Below are 21,980 nucleotides of genomic sequence, written 5' to 3'. Positions count from 1 at the left end.
GGAGAAGTAGATAGTGGATGTGCACATGCACAGGGCTGTGCCTATCCTCACTCATTGGGTCGGCAAGGGGTGGTGGCGGATGGGGTTGGATGGGGTAGGGGGAAAAAGGATAGGCTTGTGTTACGGTCTTCCAGTCAGGCAAGGCGGCTGGGGTACGGGACCCTCTGCCACCTCTGATCAGGAGGATGGGTTGAGGGGGAGTACATTCCTCTGGCTAGGGTATGTGTGTGTTAGGGCATCTTGTATCCGCTGCAGCCAGTAAGCAGGACTTGTCCTTTCTCGAGTGCAAGGAAGGGGGGCCACCGGGGACCAGTTGGGTAGGAGAGCTCCCACTGTCACTCTGCAGGTCCACCGCCTCGTGCACGCCACTCATCCCTGTGGTCAAGGGCCGCCACTCCTAAGTATCTCAGGTTCTGGATCTGGCACTCTCCCTGTCTCTGCTTCTTTCCATGTGTGTTTATAGAGGTTCTCTGTTCCTTTTGGGCAAGTTGTGAAATTCCCTTGCTGTTTTCTTCACCCAAGGTCACTGCTGGCTTTGTCTTAAGTTAACTATGGTGGGCCGGGATGGCTGGCTGAGCTCTTCCGTTCTGTGTCACTCCTCTTTCACTTCTTTCCTTATTACTTCCATTTGGTGTCTGGTTCAGTTCTTAAACTTTCTTTTTAGATGTTCAGGGTTCCCGGATTGTTATTGGCTTCTGTTTTGCTTGTTTTTTTTTTGGATCTTTGGTGTGACTAAGCCACCATCTTAGCTCTGCCCCCTCACATTTCAAGGCAAAAAAACTAACATTGATATGTTGACCTCCTTGCATGAATCACGAATGTTCTTACTAGCATCTATAATGGTGAAGTCTTCCTGGAAAGTTTTCAGTTTACTTTGTCCAGGTCCATCAGAGGAATCACTATCTGTGGCAGCTATAGCCTTACAAAATGTACTTCTTAAATAATAAGGTTGAAAATCAAAATTAATCCTTGATTCATGGGCTGCAGAATGGATGTTGTGTTAGTAGGCATGAAAACAAAATTAATCTCCATGTACATCTCCGTTGGAGCTCTTGGGTGACCAGGTGCATTGTCAGTGAGCAGTAATTTTTGAAAGGGATCTTTTCTTCTGAGCAGTAGGTCTCAACAGTGGGCTTAAAATATTCAGTACATCATGTTGTGAAAAGACACACTGTCATCCAGGCTTTGTTGTTCCATTTATAGAGCATAGGCAGAGTAGATAATTCTTAAGGGCTATAGTATTTTTTAGAATGGTAAATTACCATTGGCTTCAACTGCATTAGCCCCTAACAACAGAGTCAGCCTGTACATTGAAGTTTTGAAGCCAGGCATTGACTTCTCTCTAGCTATGAAAGTCCTAGATGGCATCTAATACAAGGCGATTTTGTCAGCGTTAAAAATCTGTTGTTTAGTGTAGCCATCTTTACTGATTATCTCAGCTAGACCTTCTGGGTAACCTGCTACAGCTTCCACATCAGCTCTTGCTGCTTCACCTTGCACTTTTATGTTTTGGAGATGGCTTCTTTCCTTAAACTTCATGAACCAACCTCTTCTAGCTTCAGGCTTTTCTTCTGCAGCTTCCTCACCCCTCTCAGACTTCATAGAATTGAAGAGAGTTGGGGCCTTGCTGTGGATTAGGCTTTGGCTTAAGGGAATGTTGTTGCTGGTTTGATCTTCTATCTAGACCACTAAAACTTTCTCCATATCAGCAAATAAGACCGTTTTGGTTTCTTATTGTTCATGTGTTCACTGGAGTAGAACTACTTAATTTCCTTCAAGATCTTTTCCTTTGCATTTGCAACTCGGCTAACTATTTGGCGCAAGAGGCCTAGCTTTTGGCCTATCTCGGCTTTCAACATGCCTTCCTCACTAAGCTTAATCGTTTCTAGCTTTTGATTTAAAGTGAGAGACCTGTGATTCTTCCTTTAACTTGAACACTCAGAGGCCATTGTAGGGTTATTAACTGGCCTAATTTCAATATTGTCCTCTCTCAGGAGATAGGTGCAAAGAGAGGGAGGGAGAGAGACGGAATAGCTAGTTAGTGGAGCAGTCCGAACACATACAACATTTATTTAGTTCACCGTCTTATATGGGCATGGTTAATGGTGCCCCAAAAACAATTAACAAAAACAGTAACATCAAAGATCACTGATCACAGATCACCATATGTAATAAAGTTTGGAATGTTTAAGAGAATTACAAAGTGTGACACAGAGACACAAAGAGAGTACATACTGCTGGAAAAATGGCGTCGATAGACTTGTTTGACACAGGGTTGCCACGAACCTTCAATGCCATAAACCTTCAATTTGTAAAAAAAAAAAAAAACCACAATTTATCTACTTTGTGTATTTGGTCCTTTTTGATTTTTCACTGTTACCAATGGTCATGCGATACGGATTCTTGTGGTTATAGGTTTGTGTACATTGTTACAATTTTGCCTGGATAAATCCCTAGAAGTGGAATTGCTAACTTTTCTAGAAAACTACAGTGCTATGATGAATTTTTCCATCCTGAGGTGTTTTATAAAAACACTGAACTCATTTGTTTTCAGTTAAGAATTTGTATTGTTTGTTTAAAAGGGGTAGGGGCATTGTAATTTTGGCTTAATTTGGTAGTGGGCTTGTGCAACATACGCATATGCGCCAGTTATCTTAACAGATTCTGTACCCTTTCCTGCCTCAAAGCTGTGCCTCTTGAATTGGCATGGCATCATATCTTTAGAGTTTTTACTTTAAGCATTTTTTGTACTTTTCACTGTATATTGTCTATGTCAGAGCATGTAGAGATAAAAAATTGTAATTTTGAGTTTTTCTTTTGGGATTCTCTTTTCAGATCATAAAGCAGAAAATCGAAAACATGAAAGTAGACAGAACTAAACTGAAAAAGACACCTACTGAGGCTGTAAGTATCCAGAATTTTGTTCCACCAGTCTTAATTTCAGAAATGATTCTTGTGATCAGTTCAACCATACTGATCTTCCAAATACACCATTTCTCATATATACAAAGTACAGTAAAACAGCAACTTGTCTTCAAACAGTCAAATTTTCTCTTGAACTTCCCTTGATTAAGAAAGTGAATGCCGATGGAAGGTGAACAACTAAACCATGGAAAGTGAACCCTAAACAGTTCTTTGTAGGTATCTGTACCCGAAGTAGACTCTCAGGCTGCTATTCCTATGGATAAATGGCAGTAAGGTATAATAAAAAGAGCAGATGTGGTATCAAATTCTTACCATAGTTGTGGGGCTTTTCTCAGTTTTCTTTTCTAGAAAATGGAAGGGGTAACATCTTTCTTACCAATTTTTTTTGTGAGGTCAGTGATTTACATTTATTACTAATTCTTAATCATACAATTCAGCTTAACCTGGACATTGTTTATTGCCTGGCCATGTCAGTCAGTGTTAACAGTAGAGATCCCAGATTCCATCCAGTATTCCATCAGCTAGATTGACTGTGTTCTGAGGTTAAGGGACATTATTGTTGCATTTTTATTCCAACTCATGGTGACCCCGTGTATTTAAGAGTAACACTGTGCTCCATAGGGTTTTCAATGACTGAGTTTTTGGAAGCTGGTTGCCGGGGCTTCTTCCAAGGCACCCCTGAGTGGACTCAAACTTCAACATTTCAGTTAGCAGACGAGCATATTAGCTGTTTGTACCAGCCAGGGACTAATCCAGGAACATGTTGTTGTTAGTTGGTGCCCCATGTGTGCAGAGTAGAACTGCTCCATATGGTTTTCAAGGCTATGACTTTTCAGACACAGATTGCCAGGCCTGTCTTCTGAGGTGCCTCTGGGTGGGTTCGAACCTGCCAACCTTTTGGTTAGTAGTTAGTGCTTAACTGTTTGTGCCAATCAGCTGCTTTCCAGGAACACAGGCCTGTGGCTTCAAGCAAAGCACTAACATTCCCAGTAATGAGCCTGAGAGGTATTGTCTTCCCATACCTTTGCAGCATTACGGATTATCTTTTAAATTTTTGTTAATTTAATACTTGAAAAAACATTAAAAATAATTAGCTGAGAAAAAAATATTTCACTGTCCTAATTTTCATTGCATTAATACATATATTTTTCAAGTTTATTGGCCTTCTATCACTTGTTTGCTTGTGCCCTACTTTTTGCTATTGCAATGTCACCGTGTTTCTTATTGACTGCCAGACATACTAAGTATATTCATTTTTCATATCTATTGCAGATACTTTCATTTTCATTTTTTTTATTATACTTTTTTTAGATGAAGGTTTACAGAAAAACTATTTTCTCATCAAACAGTTAGTACACATATTGTTCTGTGACATTGGTTAACAGCCCCACGACATGTCAACACTCTCCCTTCTCAACCCTGGGTTCCAGCTTTCCTGTTTCCTCCTGCCTTCCAGTCCCTGCCCCAGGGCTGGTGCACGTCCCTTTAGTCTTGTTTCGTTCCATGGGCCAGTTCAATCTTTGGCTGAAGGGTGAACCTCAGGAGTGACCTCATTACTGATTTTTATTTTTGATGTATTTTCACATCTAGAAGTTTTGAGTTATGTAGTCAGGTATCTTTAGAAAATGAAGAGCAAGAAGAAAACTTCCAATGGAAAGATGTTCCATGTTCATGGATTGGAAGAGTTAATACTGTTAAGATGTCAATACTTCCCAAAGCGATCTATAGATTCAGTGCAATCCTGATCAAAATCCCAACAGCCTTCTTTACAGAAATGGAAAAACCAACCCTCAACTTTATATGGAATGGCAAAAGGCTCCAAATAGCTAAAGTAATATTCAAAGAGAAGAACAAAGTATAACTCACACTTCCTTGATTTTAAAATATATTCTACAGCTACAGTAATCAAAACAGCCTGGTACTGGTATAACAGTAGACACAAAAACCAATGGAATAGAACTGAGAGTCCAGAAATAAACCCTCACATGTATGGTCAACTGATTTTTCACAAGGGTGCTAAGTCCATTTGATGGGAATAGAAGAGTCTCTAAAATAAATGGTGTTGGGAAAATTGAATTTCACATGCAGAAAAAGCAAACAGGATCCATGCCCCCCACCCTACACAAGTAGATTAAGGTCCTAAGTATGCAAATCAAATGTATACAATTCTTAGAAGAAAATACAGGGCCTAGCTTTAAACAATGGATTATCTAATAAAATGACAAAAGCACAAACAGCAAAAATTTCTGTGAGACCTCACAGAAATTAAAAACTGTTGTTTATCAAAAGACTTTACCAAAAAAGTAAAAAGACAAGCTAACATTTCACCAAAGAGGACATTTAGGTGGCTGCCAAACACATGAAAAGATGCTCAGCGTCATTAGTCATGAGAGAAATGCTAATCAAAACCACAATGAGATACCATCTCACTCCCACTAGGATGGCTAAGATAAAAAAAAAGGCAGAAAAAAACGTTGGTGAGGATGTGGAATAATTGGAACCCTTATTCGTTGCTAGCAGGAATACAGAGTGGTACAGCTGTTATGGAAAATAGTGTGACAGTTCCTCAAAAAAACTGAAAATAGAACTCCTGTGTGACCCAGCAATTCCACTCCTAGGTGTATACCCAAAAAACTCAAGACTCAGAGACTTGTACACCAGTGTTCATTGCCGCGCTATTCACAGTAGCCAAAAGGTGGAAACAACCTAAATGACCATCAACAGATGAATGGATAAACAAAATATTGTACATACATACAATGGAATACTACTCAACCAGTAGGAGAAATGAAGTCTTGATGCATGCTGCAGTATGGATGGAGCTTGAATTATGCTGAGTGAAATAAGTTAATCACAAAAGGACAAATATGGTATGACCTCACTTATATAAAAAGACAAGAAAAGGTAAATATATAGAGACCAAAGTTGATTAGTGGTTACCAAGGGAGGGAAGGAGGGCAAAAGAGGTGGATTATTGCTTATGAAGTACTGAGTTCAGTTTAGGGTGATAGAAAAATTGCATTGAATAAGGGTACGTGTAAAAACAACTTGGGGGCGGTGTCTGACCTCTAACTTCACCACGGGGGTGGAGAACTAAGACCAGCAGCCCAAGGCTGAGTCCTATGAGGCCTCCTCTCTCCACCATGTTTACCAGTTCTGACACCAACTGTCCCTCCCACAGCACTCTATACTTTTCTGCTGGATTCGATAATTTATTGCAGTGGCCACACTGGACTCAGACCATACTCACGATTATGGGATTTATTAGGGAATTAACAGGTTACGATCAGGCTCAGGAACACTCAAGGGTATAGTTCTTGCATCAGGTCCGCCTCTTCCCAGCTGTGCTTGCAGGCACTACAATATATGACACTGCAGTAGGGGGACGTACAGCAAGTTATTGTAAGTGCTATCAATAAGTTGTACACCTGTAAAAAGTTGTGTGATAGATATATTTACAATGACAATAACAAAAAAATAGCAGCTGCTGAGGCTACTTATGTTCAAGCAAACACCTTATGAGATTTGGTTCCTGGGTTTAGAGGTTTAGGGTCACAGTTTCATGGGACATTTAAGTGTAATTGGCTCAGTAACGTGTTTAGTGATTCTGTTCTCTGCCTCCTAGCTGGTTGTGTAGTTCCTGGGATCTTTAAAGCTTGCAAGCAGCCATCAAAGATACAATTTCTCTCCCTTCTTTTGGAGCAACAGTGGAAGAAAGAGTTAGGAATAGAAGGAGGAAATAGAATGTATGGCTAATTGCCTCCATGAACAACTGCCTCCTTTGCCATGATACTAGAACAACTGAATGGTGCCCGGCTACCATTACTGAACATTTTGATCAAAGATTCTGTAGATGAATCCTGATCAAAAGGGGGAAAATCCAGAACAGAATATCAAATTCTCATGTACTTCAGACTCTCAGGAGCCTTGGAGGCTGAATGAACCCCTAAAAAGCTGTAATGGACCAGTATCGGCCATTTTGAATCGGACAGTCATATGGTCTACTATGGCAGGAATGACAAATTGAAGAGAAGTGGCATCACATTAATCATCAGAAAGAACATTTCACCATCTATTCTGAAGTACAATGCTGTCAGTGATAGGATAATACCCATACGCCTACAATGAAGAACAGTTAATACGACTGTTATTCAAATATATGCACCAACCACTAATGCCAAAGATGAGGAAATTGAAGATTTTTAAAGTGTTGAAAAGCAGAGATGTCAGTTTGAGGACTAAGGTGTGCCTGACCCAAGCCATGATATTTTCAGTTGCCTCATATGAATGCAAAAGTTGGACAAGGGATAAGAAAAACTGAAGAATTGATGCTTTGAGTTCTGGTGTTGGCAAAGAATATTGAATATACCACGGACTGCCAGAAGAATGAACAAGTCTGTCATGGAAGAAGTACAGCCAGAGTGCTCCATGGAAGCGAGGATGGGGAGACTTTGTCTCACGTACTTCGGACATACTATCAGGAGGGTCCAGTCCCTGGAGACAGACATTATGCTTGTTAAGGTAGAGGGTCAGTGAAAAACAGGAAGACTCTCAACAAGATAGATTGACACAGTGGCTGCAACAGTGGGCTCAAACATAACAATTGCGAGGATGGCACAGGACTGAGCAGTGTTTTGTTCTGTTGTACATAGGGGTCGCTATGAGTTGGAAGTGACTTGACAGCACCTAACAACAGTAAAAAAAAAAAAGTCTCTTTTGAGCTTTATACTCTTCTAAGAACTGTATATGGGATCAAATTGACAACAGCAACTTGAAAGATTAGACAGGAACCTTAAGGGGCAGCAAGTTTATGTTAATGGGTGAGTAACAACTCAGAAAAGGAGGATGAGAATGTTTGCACAACTTGAAGAATGTAATTGGTGTCACTGAATTATACATGTAGAAACTGTTGAACTGGTATATTCAAATAAAATTAAAAAACAAAAAAGTTGCCTAAAATACTACACAAATTCAAACAGTGGCATCACTGTGAAAATTCTACTGATAAGAGAATAGAGAACCCAGAAATAGATCCTAGTGTACATATGTACAAGAACTTAATATACGATAATAGAGGAATTATAAGTTGGTGGGGAAGGACAGTATTAGTTAAGAACAGTGGCTACAGTAATTGTTTGACTTTCAAAGGGTAGGGAGGCTGTTATGTATTGAAATCTATATGAATTAACAGTGAAATGTTTAAAGAAGAAATAAATTATGGGAGAAATAAAAGAAAATATAGGTGAATATTTACATGGTTTTAGGTGGGGATGGCCCTTTCAAGCATTAAAGCAAAGGAAAAAATCCGTAATGGAAAAGATTATTAAATTATATATGAAAATGTCAAATACTATATTCAAAATAAAAAAGTACATGGTAAGCAGGAGGAAATATTTGTAACTTGATGCAGTTAATATTTTTAGTATCTAAATCAGTAGGAGAGATGACCATCCTAATGACAAAATGGCATAGGACATTTCACAAAAGAACAGAGCCAGTAAACTTCCAGAAAGATTCAGCCAGAATGCTTCTTAGAAGCGAGGATGGTGAAAATTTATCTCACTTACTTTGCTCATGTTATCAGGAGATACCCTGGAAGAGGACATCATGCTTGGTAAAATAGACGATCAGAGAAAGGAAGACCTTCAAGGAGATGGATTGACACAGTGCCTGCAACAATGAGCTAAAACATAGAAATGATTGTGAGAATGTCACAGGACCGGGCAATGTTTCATGCTGATATGGTAACATAGATAGGGTCACTATGAGAGGGTACCTATCATCAACAACTACAAATTACTTAGGATAAACTCCTAGAAGTGGAATTTTTAGGATCATTGACTATTTATATTTTTAAATGCTTGAGGGTGCCTCTTTGCCTTCACAGCATATGAGAATGCCCAGTTCCCCACACTGGTCAGTACTAAAAAAAAAAAAAAAACTAGATTATATATATATATATATATATATATATATTTTATTAACTTTTATTGAGCTTCAAGTGAACGTTTACGAATCACGTCAGTCTGTCACATATAAGTTTACATACATCTTACTCCGTACTCCCACTTGCTCTCCCCCTAATGAGTCAGCCCATCCAGTCTCTCCTTTCGTGACAATTTTGCCAGCTTCCCACTCTCTATATCCTCCCATCCTCCCTCCAGGCAGGAGATGCCAACACAATCTCAAGTGTTCACCTGATACAATTAGCTCACTCTTCATCAGCATCTCTCTCCCACCCACTGTCCAGTCCCTTTCATGTCTGATGAGTTGTCTTCGGGGATGGTTCCGTCCTGTGCCAACAGAAGGTTTGGGGAGCATGGCCGCCGGGATTCCTCTAGTCTCAGTCAGACCATTAAGTCTGGTCTTTTTATGAGAATTTGGGGTCTGCATCCCACTGATCTCCTGCTCCCTGAGGGGTTCTCTGTTGTGCTCCCTGTCAGGGCAGTCATCGATTGTGGCCGGGCACCATCTAGTTCTTCTGGTCTCAGGATGATGTAGGTCTCTGGTTCATGTGGCCCTTTCTGTCTCTTGGGCTCTTAGTTGTCGTGTGACCTTGGTGTTCTTCATTCTCCTTTGCTCCAGGTGGGTTGAGACCAATTGATGCATCTTAGATGGCCGCTTGTTAGCATTTAAGACCCCAGACGCCACATTTCAAAGTGGGATGCAGAATGTTTTCATAATAGAATTATTTTGCCAATTGACTTAGAAGTCCCCTTAAACCATGTTCCCCAAACCCCCGCCCTTGCTCCGCTGACCTTTGAAGCCTTCATTTTATCCTGGAAACTTCTTTCCTTTTGGTCCAGTCCAATTGAGCTGACCTTCCATGTATTGAGTGTTGTCTTTCCCTTCACCTAAAGCAGTTCTTATCTACTGATTGATAAATATAAAACCCTCTCCCTCCCTCCCCCCCTCGTAACCACAAAAGTATGTGTTCTTCTCAGGTTTACTATTTCTCAAGATCTTATAATAGTGGTCTTATACAATATTTGTCCTTTTGCCTCTGACTCATTTCGCTCAGCATAATGCCTTCCAGGTTCCTCCATGTTATGAAATGTTTCACAGATTCGCCACTGTTCTTTATCGATGCGTAGTATTCCATTGTGTGAATATACCACAATTTATTTACCCATTCATCCGTTGATGGACACCTTGGTAGCTTCCAGCTTTTTGCTATTGTAAACAGAGCTGCAATAAACATGGGTGTGCATATACTAGATAATATTTTTAAGAAAGGCTATTATTATTGATCGCTTTGTGTATCAGCAGCTGTGCCAAGGATTTTTTCCTCTAGGTTTAATATGTTTATTGGAACATATTAATACAAATCCTGGGAATTGGTATACAGCTATTGAACTGGCAGATACTTACTATGAGTAAGGAAAAGCACAGTTTCTGTTTATGTAGCAGAGACAAGACAATAAAGGCATACTGTTGTCCCTGCTATATTTTCCGATAAATTGCAAGGTTCAGAGGGACCTTGATAGTCTTGATAAAACAAAGAACATCACACTGATGCGTTAAATTGATGACATTGTGCTAACTGGACCTAGTAAGCAAGCACTTCAGATGCCTTAGACATATGTGGACTAGAGAGTCAGGGATAACCCTGTGAAAGTTTGAGGGCCTGACACATCAGGAAAGTTTCTACGGTCCCAAAGATCTTGGGAATGTTGGGATATGCCTCCTAAAGTAAGATAAGTTGCTGTACCTTGCACCACACAACATGAAGAAAGGGGAGCAATGTATGGTGTGCCTCTTTGGATTTTAGAGCCAACATGTGTCACATTTGAGCATTTTGCTTTGACCTGTTTAATGAGTAACTGCTAAAGCTTACAGTGTTAGTGAGGTTTAGATCTAGAAAAGGTTCTGTGAGAGGTCTAGGCTATGATGCAAGTTGCCCTACCACTTGGGCATTATGACCTACTAGACCCAAGTGTCTTACTTAGGTGTCAACCAAAGATGCTACATGGTGCTTCTGGTAAGCCCCATTAGGATAATCACAGTTAAGACCCCTAGAGTTTTGGTCATGCTGTACTCTGCCAACAACTGTCCTGTATTCAAAAATACAGCTCTTGGCTTACTGCTAGACCTTGGTAAAGACTGAATGTCTGATTATGGGACACCAAGCAATTATAGGACCTAAATATTCACCATGAACTCGGTGTTATCTAACGCACAGAATCATAAAATTGGATTTGCATAGCTGCCCTCCATTAGAAACTGAAGTGGTATATATGATACTAGGCCCCAAGTAGGTCCAGAAAACCTTTGTAAAATGTATGAGCAGGTAGTTTAGACTCCCATGGTATCTGATTCTACTGCTTTACTATCTCTCCCTCAACCTGTTCTCATGGCTTCAAGGGGAGGAGGAAAAAGTACAGTCCTGGTTTATGGAAGGGTTTTGTGTCATTGATTTTACATATATTTAATTGCCATAGAAATATGAGGTAGATATTAACAAGGCTTATTCTACAGGGGAAAAGTGTTCTGGGGCTTAGCTTAAAGAAAACCATGTATCTTTTTTTTTAAGCTCATATTCCATGTTTTGTTCTTGGTGTTGAAAATACATTTTTCCCAGTTTAAGTCTCACAACAGCATTGTTAGATATATAAGGTGTTGTTACTTCCTTTTGCAGAAGAGGATACTTAAGATTCAAAGAGGCAGCATACTGAGTACCTTATTTCAAAGCCTGTGCTGTTTGTAATAGTATGTTGCCTCTTCATATTTAAGCTCCCATTTTGTGGGATAAGTAGTTTATGTGTGTTTCGTAAACAGAGATGTGGTTCACATCTCTGAGGGAGCTATTAGCTCTATTTTCCTGGTAAGAAAACTGGCTGAGAGGTTGGGCTTACTCATGATAAAATAGCTTATTAGTAAGCATAAAGCTAAAAACTGAGCCTAAAATTGTTTGATTTCAAATCCAGGCCTATTGCCAGGATACCATACTGTTTTTACAGACTTAAAGAGCAAGTGTAATCACTTCTCCTAGCCATCCGTTGGTAGAAGGCTTCTCTGTCCCAGCCCCCATTACTTGCCCTTGCTTCTTTTCCCATTCTCCCTCTTTATGCCTGTTTCATAGCCCAGAACACCCTTTGTGAATACCTTTTTGTTTTTCCCAGCCTGCAGACTGCAGAGCCTTAATAGACAAACTCAAAGCTTGTAATGATGAGCAACTTCTCTTGGAACTACAACAGATCAAAACATGGAACATTGGAAAGGTACGTGAACCCTCATTAGAGGGTGGTCAGAGAAATTAAGACCTATTAGAATTACTAATTTCTCCTATAACTCCGTTCCCAAAAGACAGAACTCACCAGACTAGTACAGCATTTTGTATGCTATGATATGGAAAGAGAAACCACACTGGGGTAGACTCATTCAGCAGTGACTTAATACGTATCTTGTATATACCTGGCACACCTCTAGACCAATGACTTTTAGCCTGTGAATGGTTGCCAAGGAAATTTTGAAAGAATAAAAATAAGAAAGGAAAATTATGCCCGCTGCAGATGGGGAATGCTTGCACAAATGATGGCAGAGAATCTGAACCACAGAATTCCATTAGTTTGACTGGCAGTATGAGATACTCTTGGATTTTAACTTTTAGTTTAAAAGAATTTTCTTCAGGTGACTAAAGAAAGATGAACTTTTCTGATAAAATGAGTCCTGATGGGAATGTTTGTAGACTTCAGAATGTAGCCAGAATTCCTTCTTTGAGGATCTAGCTAGAGGTTTTGTGGCATCTACTGGTGTTAGCACATGTTACCTTGACAGATGTAACAGTGAATTCAGGCACACATAGCTCAGAGTGTTACTTTTTTGCATGGGTTTCGTACCGGTTGGGAGTTGAAGGGAAGCAAAAGTGGGAAGTGAGCTTCTCTAGGTGTCATGCCTAGCTGTCTGTTGCAACAAAGCGTAGTCACAAAGCACCTGCACAGTACTTTTACCTTATTCTTATATCTTCCTTTCTCCTCCCCTCTCCAGTGCGAGTTATATCACTGGGTGGACTTGTTGGACCGCTTCGATGGAATTCTGGCGGACGCTGGACAGACAGTGGAGAATATGTCCTGGATGCTCGTGTGTGATAGGCCAGAAAGAGAACAGCTGAAAATGCTTCTCTTGGCTGTGTTGAACTTCACAGCTTTGCTCATTGAGTACAGCTTTTCCCGGCATCTGTACAGTTCCATAGAGGTAGGGAAAATTGAAGCACATGATCTGTTTTTAACTAGAATATAAGGAAATTGTTATTTCTGTCGTGTCATAGACAATGGTAGGATGTTCTTTAGCTATAGATAATACCCTTCACAGGGCTGTTGGGAAGGCTCTTTACTGTCATCTTCAGCCTGCCTTTTAAGATTCAGGAAATGAATGAGAGGTATAATACATGCATTGAGGTGTTCCAGGGAGTTTGCAGGAATTGATTTTTGTCTCAGGTGTTACTTATAAACTATTAGAAATGGTTTGATTTCCTTGACACATTAATGTACACTACTCTCCTGAAAAGTCTTAGTGTGCCGCTTTTCAGTCTCCCTTCTCCCCCATCCTTTCCAAAATATATATAAATACATCCTATGTGTACTTAAAGAGTAAAGTGAGCACAGGAATCAGTGAGCTTTTAAATTGGTCAAAAATAACTAAAGAGAAAAACTCTTTACTCTTAGCCTAACTTTGGTTTTTTTTTTTTTTAATCACTATTAGGTGTCCTGAAGTTAATGTGTCAATTTTCCTAAGTCTTCAGTAAAAAAACAATCAGAATAAACAAGTAGAAAGAAAATGATTTGGTAAAAGTAGTGGAATAACTGAACTAAAGATCTAGCAGACAGAGCTTTAAGTGGGTCATCGATTCGCTGTGAAAGGAAGTCCATGGCCTTCAGGATAATCAGCAACTAGAAATTCCTGGATTTGTTTCCAGTTAAATTACATATTGATTTTAACTCTGACCAAACTGCTTGAATTTTAATTGTATTAAAAAAACATGAATATCACTCCCAGGTAACTTATGAGCATACACTGTGATGCAGTAGTCATAGTTTACATAAATACCAACAGCTGTTGTCGATATTTTTAGGTTTTATATAAAGGACCCTGTGTTTTGGTTAATTTCAAGTTTGTATTTGTCGTGAAGTATACAGAAGGAGCGTGAAATTATCTTTACCTCATTCTTTATAGTCTGAAAGAGACTTAAAATTCTTAAATTCTTGAGCTCCACATACATATATCATATTTGTCTCTTTTGTAATCTGTTCCTTCCTGTGCAGTTTTGAACTGCTGTTTACATTTTTTATTTTTATTGTACTTTCTGACAGGGTGCCAGATTTATAAGCTCCTTGGGGACAAGGTTTTACATGTCGTAGGTGCTCAGATATTTATAAATGTTTTTGTATTGTTTTGACTAAATTTCTTGAAAGTGTTATAAATGTTGACAAATACATTATTACATTTGTGTTTATATTTCCAAGCCCAAGTGTGCCTGATACCACGAACTTGTCTTTTTTCTTCCTGTAGCATTTGACAACTTTATTGGCTTCCTCTGATATGCAAGTGGTGCTGGCTGTGCTTAACCTTCTGTATGTATTCAGCAAAAGATCAAACTATATCACACGCCTTGGATCTGACAAGAGAACCCCACTGCTAACCCGGCTGCAACATTTGGCAGAGGTGAGGAGTGAAAGGGCACAAAAATTGGTTCCTTTTTTGACAGGTGCTTCTTATACTGTCAAAAATGGATTGAACTCCCCCAAGTTAACTTTACTGACCTAATTGAGTAGAAGTATTGGATCCCACTTAGCTAAGTTCCAGAGAACCTGTGGAGTATTTTCAGTTATTATAAAATAACTTTGAGGGATTTCATGAATCTCTGCTCAAAAATCTGCAAGTCTGCTCTTTTATTAAAAAATGGCAAGCTCTCTTCTGGAAAGAATCTTCAGAATCAGATTCTACAAGGAATGGAGGTTTAGTGTAATAGAAAGATCTGGATTTGACTGGCCCTGGCTTACTAGTTCTGGTAACAGTTTTCTCATCTGTGAATTTAGAATATCTACTTCAGAGTTGTTTTGGAACTAAAGTGGTGTGCTCATTAATTAGTTTTTGATGTTTGTGATCGTAGTGAAAGGCAAAAGCTCTCATATAATAGTTCAACTCGACCAAATTATTGTCCAGTGTTCCTAGAGGCATACTGACTACACATACTTGGGTTTGAGAGAGGCTGCCATTGCTGGAAAGCATTCTTGGGAGAAAAATGTTAAGGCTGGCTTTAAAAAAAAAAAACCCTCATTAATATAACTCAAATTTTAGACTATTTTATGTGCCATGATTACTTAAAAATCATTTTTGTATGATAAATTGTAATGTGTATTGTGAAAAATTCTAGGACATATAGAAAAGTGTAAAAAAGTATTAATCATCTATAAGTCATCCAGATGGAGCCTCCCTTAAAATGTGAGCATATTCCCTTCTTACACTGGGGAAGACGAATACACTAGCATGCAACCTGTTTTCTTAACACATTGTAAACATTTTCTCGTGTTATTTAAAAATGCAAGGCGGTTTGACATTGGATCTTCAAGTAACAGTCAAAAGGAAGAAAAAAGTATCTCAATTGATGCTTCAAAAGCATTTGATAAAATTCACGTTAATAAAATACTAATATAAATTCTTTGAAAGTAGGAAAAGTATATAAATTTATAAAAGTATATAAGTTTATAAATCATGTCTGCCAGAAGTCATAGTTGGGAAACTAAAGCATTTCCATTGAACTCAAAAGTCACACAAAAATGCTAGCTATTATTTCTCCCTTTTAAATTTGTGGTAGAGTCCTAACTAGTACAAGAGAAAACAATGCAGGGTATATATTGGAAGAGAAAAGTTGTCACTATTTGTAGCTGGCAAGGTTTGTGGCTCTTGGTTTTCTGGATACCCGATGGCGTCGAGTCAATTCCAACTCATAGCAACCCTATACGACAGAGTCGAACTTGCCCGTAAGGTCTCTAAGAAGCTGCTGGTGGATGGGAACTGCCGACCTTTTGGTTAACAGCCGAGTTCTTAACCACTGTGCCACCAGGACTTCAAGGTAGCCAAGTAGGAGATTGATATAGAGAAATGAATAGCTCCTTCATAATCAGTAATAATCGGTTTCAAAGTGATTGGGGAAAAGACCTCATTCACAAAATCAAGAAGTATAACCAAACCAGTTGCCATTGAATTGATTTCAACTCATGGTGACCCCATGTGTGTCAGTAGAACTGCTCCATAGGATTTTCAGTGGCTGATGTTTTGGAAATAGATGGCCAGACTTTTCTTTCGAGGTGCCTCTGGGTGGACTTGAACCTACAGCCTTTTGGTTAGCAGCCATTAATGGTTTGTACCACCTAGGGAACTCTTGTCAGTAAGCTTAGTGTCCATAAATAAGCCATATTTGGTAAAACTGTAAATTTAATAGAAGATAATGTAGGAGGTTGGAAACCCTGGTGGCATAGTGGTTAAGTGCTACAGCTGCTAACCAAAAGGTTGGCAGTTTGAATCTACCAGGCGCTCCTTGGAAACTCTATGGGACAGTTCTACTCTGTCCTATAGGGTCGCCATGAGTCAGAATCGACTCAATGGCAATGGGCAACAGGTAATGTAGGAGGTTATACCTGTGATCTAGTGGTGGGGGAGGAATTCTTAAAATCTCCAAAACGTAAACCTTAAGGTAAGAATTTGAATTTGAATACAAAATTAAGACTTCTTTTCATAGAAAAATAGCATAGCTCAGTACCACTCTTAAGGAGCTTACACTAGAATGTAAATCAGAACACTGCTTCTTTCATTGAGAAGAGTGTCCATTGAACTAAACAGTGCACTTACTGGGTGGTTCAATAACATTCTAGCTTGAGCACATGTTGTCAGTGAACCATTAACAGTTTCAAACAATTGGTGGGATAGCAGCTTCTCTGTGGACCGTTAACTAGCACTGCCAAAGACAAAAGTTAACAGATTGATGATAAAACCAAAAAAAACCAAACCTGTTGCCTGCCGTTCAGTAGATTCCAACTTATAGCAACCCTATAGTATAGAGTAGAACTGGCCCCATAGGGTTTCCAAGGAGCAGCTGGTGGATTCAAACTGCTGACCTTTTGGTTAGCAGCTGTAGCTCTTAAACAACTGCGCCAGAGGTGTTTAACAATATTTTAATACTGGCAAGGTACTATTAATGTAGAATATTCAAGGAACTCTTGGAAATCAACAAGGATAAACAGAGTATATGGATAGGCAGTTCATGGAAGAGGAAATTCAGCAGGCTGATAAACATGTGAATAGATGCTCAAACTCATTAATGATTAGAGAATTATGGATAAAAAAGGTAATAGCTTCGTAAACATCAGATTGGCAAAAAGTAGAAAACTGGATTATGCTGTGTTGGCAGGCATGTGAGGCTGTAGGAACACTTACCATTGCTGATGGGTGCGTGAACTTGTTGTCCTAGGTATATATCCCAAAGATGATAACCATGCTTTTTCTTAAGATGACATGTGCGAAAAGACTGCACTGTTGTTCGTGGTAGTGAGGAGTTGGAGGTGTCCACCATTAATATATTGGATAAGTAAAATGGAAGCAGTGAACCAAATAATAACATGCAGCAACACTGATATTTTTTAAACTTAATGCTGAGTGAAAAAAAGGAAAATACAGTGATGTCTGTTGCTTAGTACCATTTCCGTAACTTACAAATATGTGTACACAGAGCAACATACAGTTTTATAAAAAGCATACAAATTAAAAGATGGCCTGAATAAACAAAGAAGTACCACTTTTTTGCATGGAAATCCTCTATTTAGTAGAAGCCCTCTTTGATATAATTAGGCCCAATAGTTGGTAGGTTAATTATTTAAAATTTTGTAAAGCACAGAATGTTAAAAAAAAAAGTGACTAGTACATGTAGATATCTGCCATCAAGTCGACTCCAACTGATGGCAACTTTATGTGCAACAGAACAAAATTTTATTGGTCCTGCATCATCCTCACAATTGCTAGAACGTTTGAGTCCATCGTTGTGGATATTGTGCCATTCCATCTCACCAAGGGCAAAAAACTATAGAGATCAGTGTTTGGCAGGGGGCTAGAGGAGGAGAGAGGGATGAATAGGTGGAGCAAAGGGCATTTTTAGGGCAGTGAAGCTGTTCTCTCCGATAATGTAATGGTGGATACATGACAGTATGCATTTGTTGAAACCTGTAGGACTATACAACACAAAAAGTGAACCCTAATGTAAACTATGGACTTTGGTTAACAATAATGTATCAGTATTGGTCTCTGCTTATATCCTTTCTGGTTAATTAAATCAGTAGCTGTAAGTGTAGATACTCTGTGAATTCTGTGAGGCGTTCCAGGGAATTATTGAACCCACAAGGTCTGGGGTCTCCCTTTTTGGCAGTCTGAAGGACTGTGCCCCTTTTTTAAAAAGTTTTTATTGTGCTTTAAATGAAAGTTTACAAATCAAGTCAGTCTCTCATACAAAAATTTATGTACAAGGTGTACTTCTCTCATTATCCAGAAGTGACCCTTAAGCTTTTCTTGACTCACATAAAATTGCTTATATCATATTTTGTATTTAATCATGCATGCGCACATATTAGCCTATAAAAAACTTATTTTTTAATTTTTACTGTGCTTTAAGTGAAAGTTTACAAATCAAGTCATACACCTTGCTATATACTCCTAGTTGCTCTCCCCCTAATGTGACAGCATACTCCTCTCTACCCTGTATTCCCCATGTCCATTCAGCCAGCTTCTGTCCCCCTCTGCCTTCTGATCACCCTCTAGACAGGAGCTGCCAACAGAGTTTGATGTGTCTACTTGATCCAAGAAGCTCACTCCTTACCAGTATCATTTTCTATCTTATAGTCCAGTCCAAACCCTGTCTGAAGAGACTTGGCTTTGGGAATGGTGCCTGTCTTGGGCTACCAGAAGGTCTAGGGACCATAACCTCCGGGGTCCTTCCAGTCTCATGCAGACCATTAAGTCTGGTCTTTTTACGGGAATTTGAGGTCTGCATTCCACAGGACTGTGTCCTTTTAATTTGTGTTTTCTGACCTAGCCCCCCTAGTGGCTGGGATGAGAGAGAAAAGGGGCCAGCTGATCTGAAGCGGAGGGAATCATGTGGATTCCTGAACTTGCAGCTGGTACCCATTGACCTAGCCCCAGGTGACTGGGGATGAGAGAGTGGCAGGCAAGGAAGATGAATAAGTGGGAAGGTGATAGCTGAATCCATTTCCAGGTGGGACTGGATTCATGCTGATCCCTACCACATAGTTAACAATGAAGGGTGGGATTCTTGTTTAGTGCAGTTGGTCTTGTGGTTTTGCTGCACTATTGCAATTTCAGAAGGGCTTTAAAGCAATTTTTATGGGATTCTTTTCAGGTTTGGTGTCAAATCCATGTCAAGGTAGCAACGCAAGGAAATTTCATCTGTGTGTTGAATCTGTAGTGTGTTTGTAAAAAAGACTTGAGGGCAGTGTCTGACCTCCTCCATCCCCACAAGGGGGAAAGAGAACCAAGATAAACATCACAAGACTGACTGCCATGAGGTGGAGGCCAGCTCTCCCCCTCCATTTCCATTCGTCCAGTTCCTGTCACTTCGTGCCTTCTCATCATCTTCCTCTTGGGCAGCAGTTGCCCATTTGGTCTTGTGTACTTTATTGAACTTAAGAAGCACATTCCTCGTGTGTGGGTGTTTGTTTTATAGACCTGTCTCATCTGTATCTGAAAAGTGGGCTCGGGAGTGGTTTCGGTTCTGAATTAGAGTTTCCAGGGTCCATAGTCTTGGGGGTTCCTCCAGTCTCTGACAGACCAGTAAGTCTGGTCTTTTTTTGTGAATTTGAATTTTGTTTTACATTTTTCTCCTCTGTCTGGGACTCTCTGTTGTGATCCCTGTCAGAGTGGTCGATGGTGATACCTGGGCACCATCTAGTTCTTCTGGTCTCAGGCTGTTGGAGTCTTCTGGCTCACGTGGTCCTTTAGTCCTTTGGACTAATATTTTCCTTGTGTCTTTGGTTTTCTTCATTCTCCTTTGCTTCTGAAGAAATGGGACCCTCCAGGTTTTATCCATGTTGTGAGATGTTTCCCAGATTCCGTCATTGTTCTTTATTGTTGCATAGTAGTCCATTGTGTATATGTACCACAATTTGTTTTTACATTCATCTGTTGATGGGCATTTGGGTTGTTTCCATTTTTTTTTTTGCTATTGTGAATAGTGCTGCAACGAACACAGGTGTGCATATATCTATTCGTGCAATGGCTCTTATTCTCTAGGGTATATTCCTAGGAGTGGTATTGCTGGATCATATGGTACTTCTGTTTCTGGCTTTTTAAGAAGGCACCTTATCATTTTCCAAAGTGGTTGTACCATTTTACATTCCCAACAGCAGTGCATAAGAGTTCTAGTCTCCCCACAACCTCTGCAACATTTGTTGTTTTCTGTTTCTTGGATTAGTGCCAGTATTCTCAGGGTGAGATGGTTTCTCATTGTAGTTTTAGTTTGCATTTCTCTCATGGCCAGTGGTCTTTTAGCCACCTGAATGACTTCTTTGGTGAAGTGTACATATCCTTTGCCTATTTTTAAATTGGATTATTTGGCTTTTTGGTATTGAGGTATTGAAGTATTTTGTAGATTTTGGATATTAGGCCCTTGTTGGATATGTCATTGCCAGTTTTTTATTTTCCCCACTCTGTAGGTTTTTTTACTCGTTTGGTGAAGTCTTTTGATGAGCTTAGTGTTTAATATTTAGGAGCTCCCAGTTACCTAGTTCTCTTCTGGCATTTGTGTATTTTTATGGTTTGTATATTATTTATGCCGTTTATTGTTTTAGATTTTATTTTTAGGTCTTTGATCCATTTTGAGTTAGTTTTTGTATATGGTGTGAGGTATGGATCTTGTTTCATTTTTGTACAGATGGACATCCAGTCATGCCAGTACCATTTGTTAAAGAGACTGTCTTCTCCCCATTTAATGGACTTAGGGCCTTTGTCAAATATCAGCTGCTCATAGATGGGTGGATTTATGTCTGGGTTCTCAGTTCTGTTCCTGTGGTCTATGTGTCATTGTACCACTACCAAGCTGTTTTGACTGCCATGGTTGTATAATTTTTTTTTTTTTTAAGATAGTTTGAGGCCTCCCACTTTGTTCTTCTTCAGTAATGCTTTACTTATCTGGGGTTTGTTTCCTTTCCATATAAAGTTGGTGATTTTTTTCTCCATCTTGTTAAAGAATGCTCTTGGAATTTGGATTGGAATTGTATTGTATCTATAGATAGCTTTGGGTAGAATTGACATTTTCACAATGTTGAGTCTTCTATCCATAAGCATGGTAAGTTTTTCCACAGAGTAGGTCTCTTGGTTTCTTGCAGTAGTGTTTTGTAGTTTCTTTGTATAGGTATTCTACATCCCTGATTAGATTTAATCTGAAGTACTTTATCTTCTTGGGGGCTGTTGTAAATGGTATTGATTTGGTGATTTCCTTTTTCAAGTTGTCTTTGTTGATTTAGAGGAATGCCACTGATTTTTATATGTTAATCTTGGATCCTGTTACTTTGCTGAGATCTTCTGTTGGTTCAGGCAGCTTTCTGGTGGATTCTTCGGAGGATTTCTGTGTATAAGATCATATCATCTGCAAATAAGGATAGTTTTACCTCTTCTTTACCAATTTGGATGCCCTTTCTTTTTCTTATTCTTATTGCTCTAACTAGGACTTCCAGCATGATGTTGAATAGGAATGATAATCCCCTGACATCCTTTTAACTCAGTACTGAATTTACTCCTGAGGTTCACCCTTTAGCCAAAGATTAAACAGGCCCATAAAAAAAAAACAGTAATACATGTAGCTCTGCCATGTGTACGAGACTGAATGGGCACACCAGCCCAGGGACAAGGACGAGAAGGCAGGAGAGGGCAGGAAAGCTGGACGGATGGAAATGGGGAACCCAAAGTCAAGAAGGGGAGAGTGTTGATGTGTCACGGGGTTGGTAGCCAGTGTCACAAAACAATATGTATATTAATGTTTAATAAGAAACTAATGT

General features: G+C 39.4%; 1 protein-coding gene across 23 annotated transcripts in view; it reads left to right on the top strand.

Annotated features, from left to right (window-relative positions):
• The window catches only part of HUWE1 (HECT, UBA and WWE domain containing E3 ubiquitin protein ligase 1), a 216,804-nt gene that overhangs the window by 45,028 nt on the left and 149,796 nt on the right, over positions 1-21,980 (top strand). For 18 of the 23 annotated variants that reach the window (XM_064278345.1, XM_064278346.1, XM_064278349.1 and 15 more), the window contains 4 exons: positions 2,836-2,904; positions 12,048-12,146; positions 12,913-13,119; positions 14,434-14,586. In XM_064278345.1, coding sequence (XP_064134415.1) covers positions 2,860-2,904; positions 12,048-12,146; positions 12,913-13,119; positions 14,434-14,586 — 504 coding nt within the window. In that variant the 5' untranslated portion in view covers positions 2,836-2,859. Of the gene's footprint in view, positions 1-2,835; positions 2,905-8,509; positions 8,670-12,047; positions 12,147-12,912; positions 13,120-14,433; positions 14,587-21,980 lie in introns of all 23 variants that reach the window. The other 5 variants (XM_064278338.1, XM_064278340.1, XM_064278341.1 and 2 more) reach the window with 1 other exon arrangement.

This window comes from Loxodonta africana, chromosome X (genome assembly GCF_030014295.1).
Source record: "Loxodonta africana isolate mLoxAfr1 chromosome X, mLoxAfr1.hap2, whole genome shotgun sequence".
Lineage (NCBI taxonomy): Eukaryota > Metazoa > Chordata > Mammalia > Proboscidea > Elephantidae > Loxodonta > Loxodonta africana.
This window is presented reverse-complemented; position numbering and strand designations above follow the sequence as displayed.